At 59.9% G+C, this 294-nt stretch overlaps 1 protein-coding gene across 1 annotated transcript in view; it reads left to right on the forward strand.

Annotated features, from left to right (window-relative positions):
- Positions 1–294, forward strand: part of LOC119592595 (serine/threonine-protein kinase 17A-like) — a gene marked incomplete at its 3' end in the record, with an annotated part of 209,876 nt that overhangs the window by 208,711 nt on the left and 871 nt on the right. Inside the window, 1 exon segment of the mRNA XM_037941480.1 lies at positions 106–285. Coding sequence (XP_037797408.1) covers positions 106–285 — 180 coding nt within the window.

Raw genomic sequence — 294 nt, forward strand, 5'->3', positions numbered from 1 at the left:
ATACGAGAGAAATAGAGAGAGTGAGCAAGCGAGTGATCACCCAGCCCATCCACGCGAGAGCGAAGGAACGCCACCTGACCTGATTCCCTTCTGCCGCCCCTGCAGGTCCCTCGGCGTCCTGACCTACGTGCTCCTGACGGGCTTCCTTCCCTTCGGCGGAGAGACAGACCAGGAGACCTTCCTCGAGATCTCTCTGGGAGAACTCGACTTCCCGGAGGAGCTGTTCGAGGACGTGTCCGCGGAGGCCATCGACTTCATCAAGAAGCTGCTGATCCGCAAACCTCAGTAAGGCGC

This window comes from Penaeus monodon, chromosome 30 (assembly GCF_015228065.2).
Source record: "Penaeus monodon isolate SGIC_2016 chromosome 30, NSTDA_Pmon_1, whole genome shotgun sequence".
NCBI lineage: Eukaryota > Metazoa > Arthropoda > Malacostraca > Decapoda > Penaeidae > Penaeus > Penaeus monodon.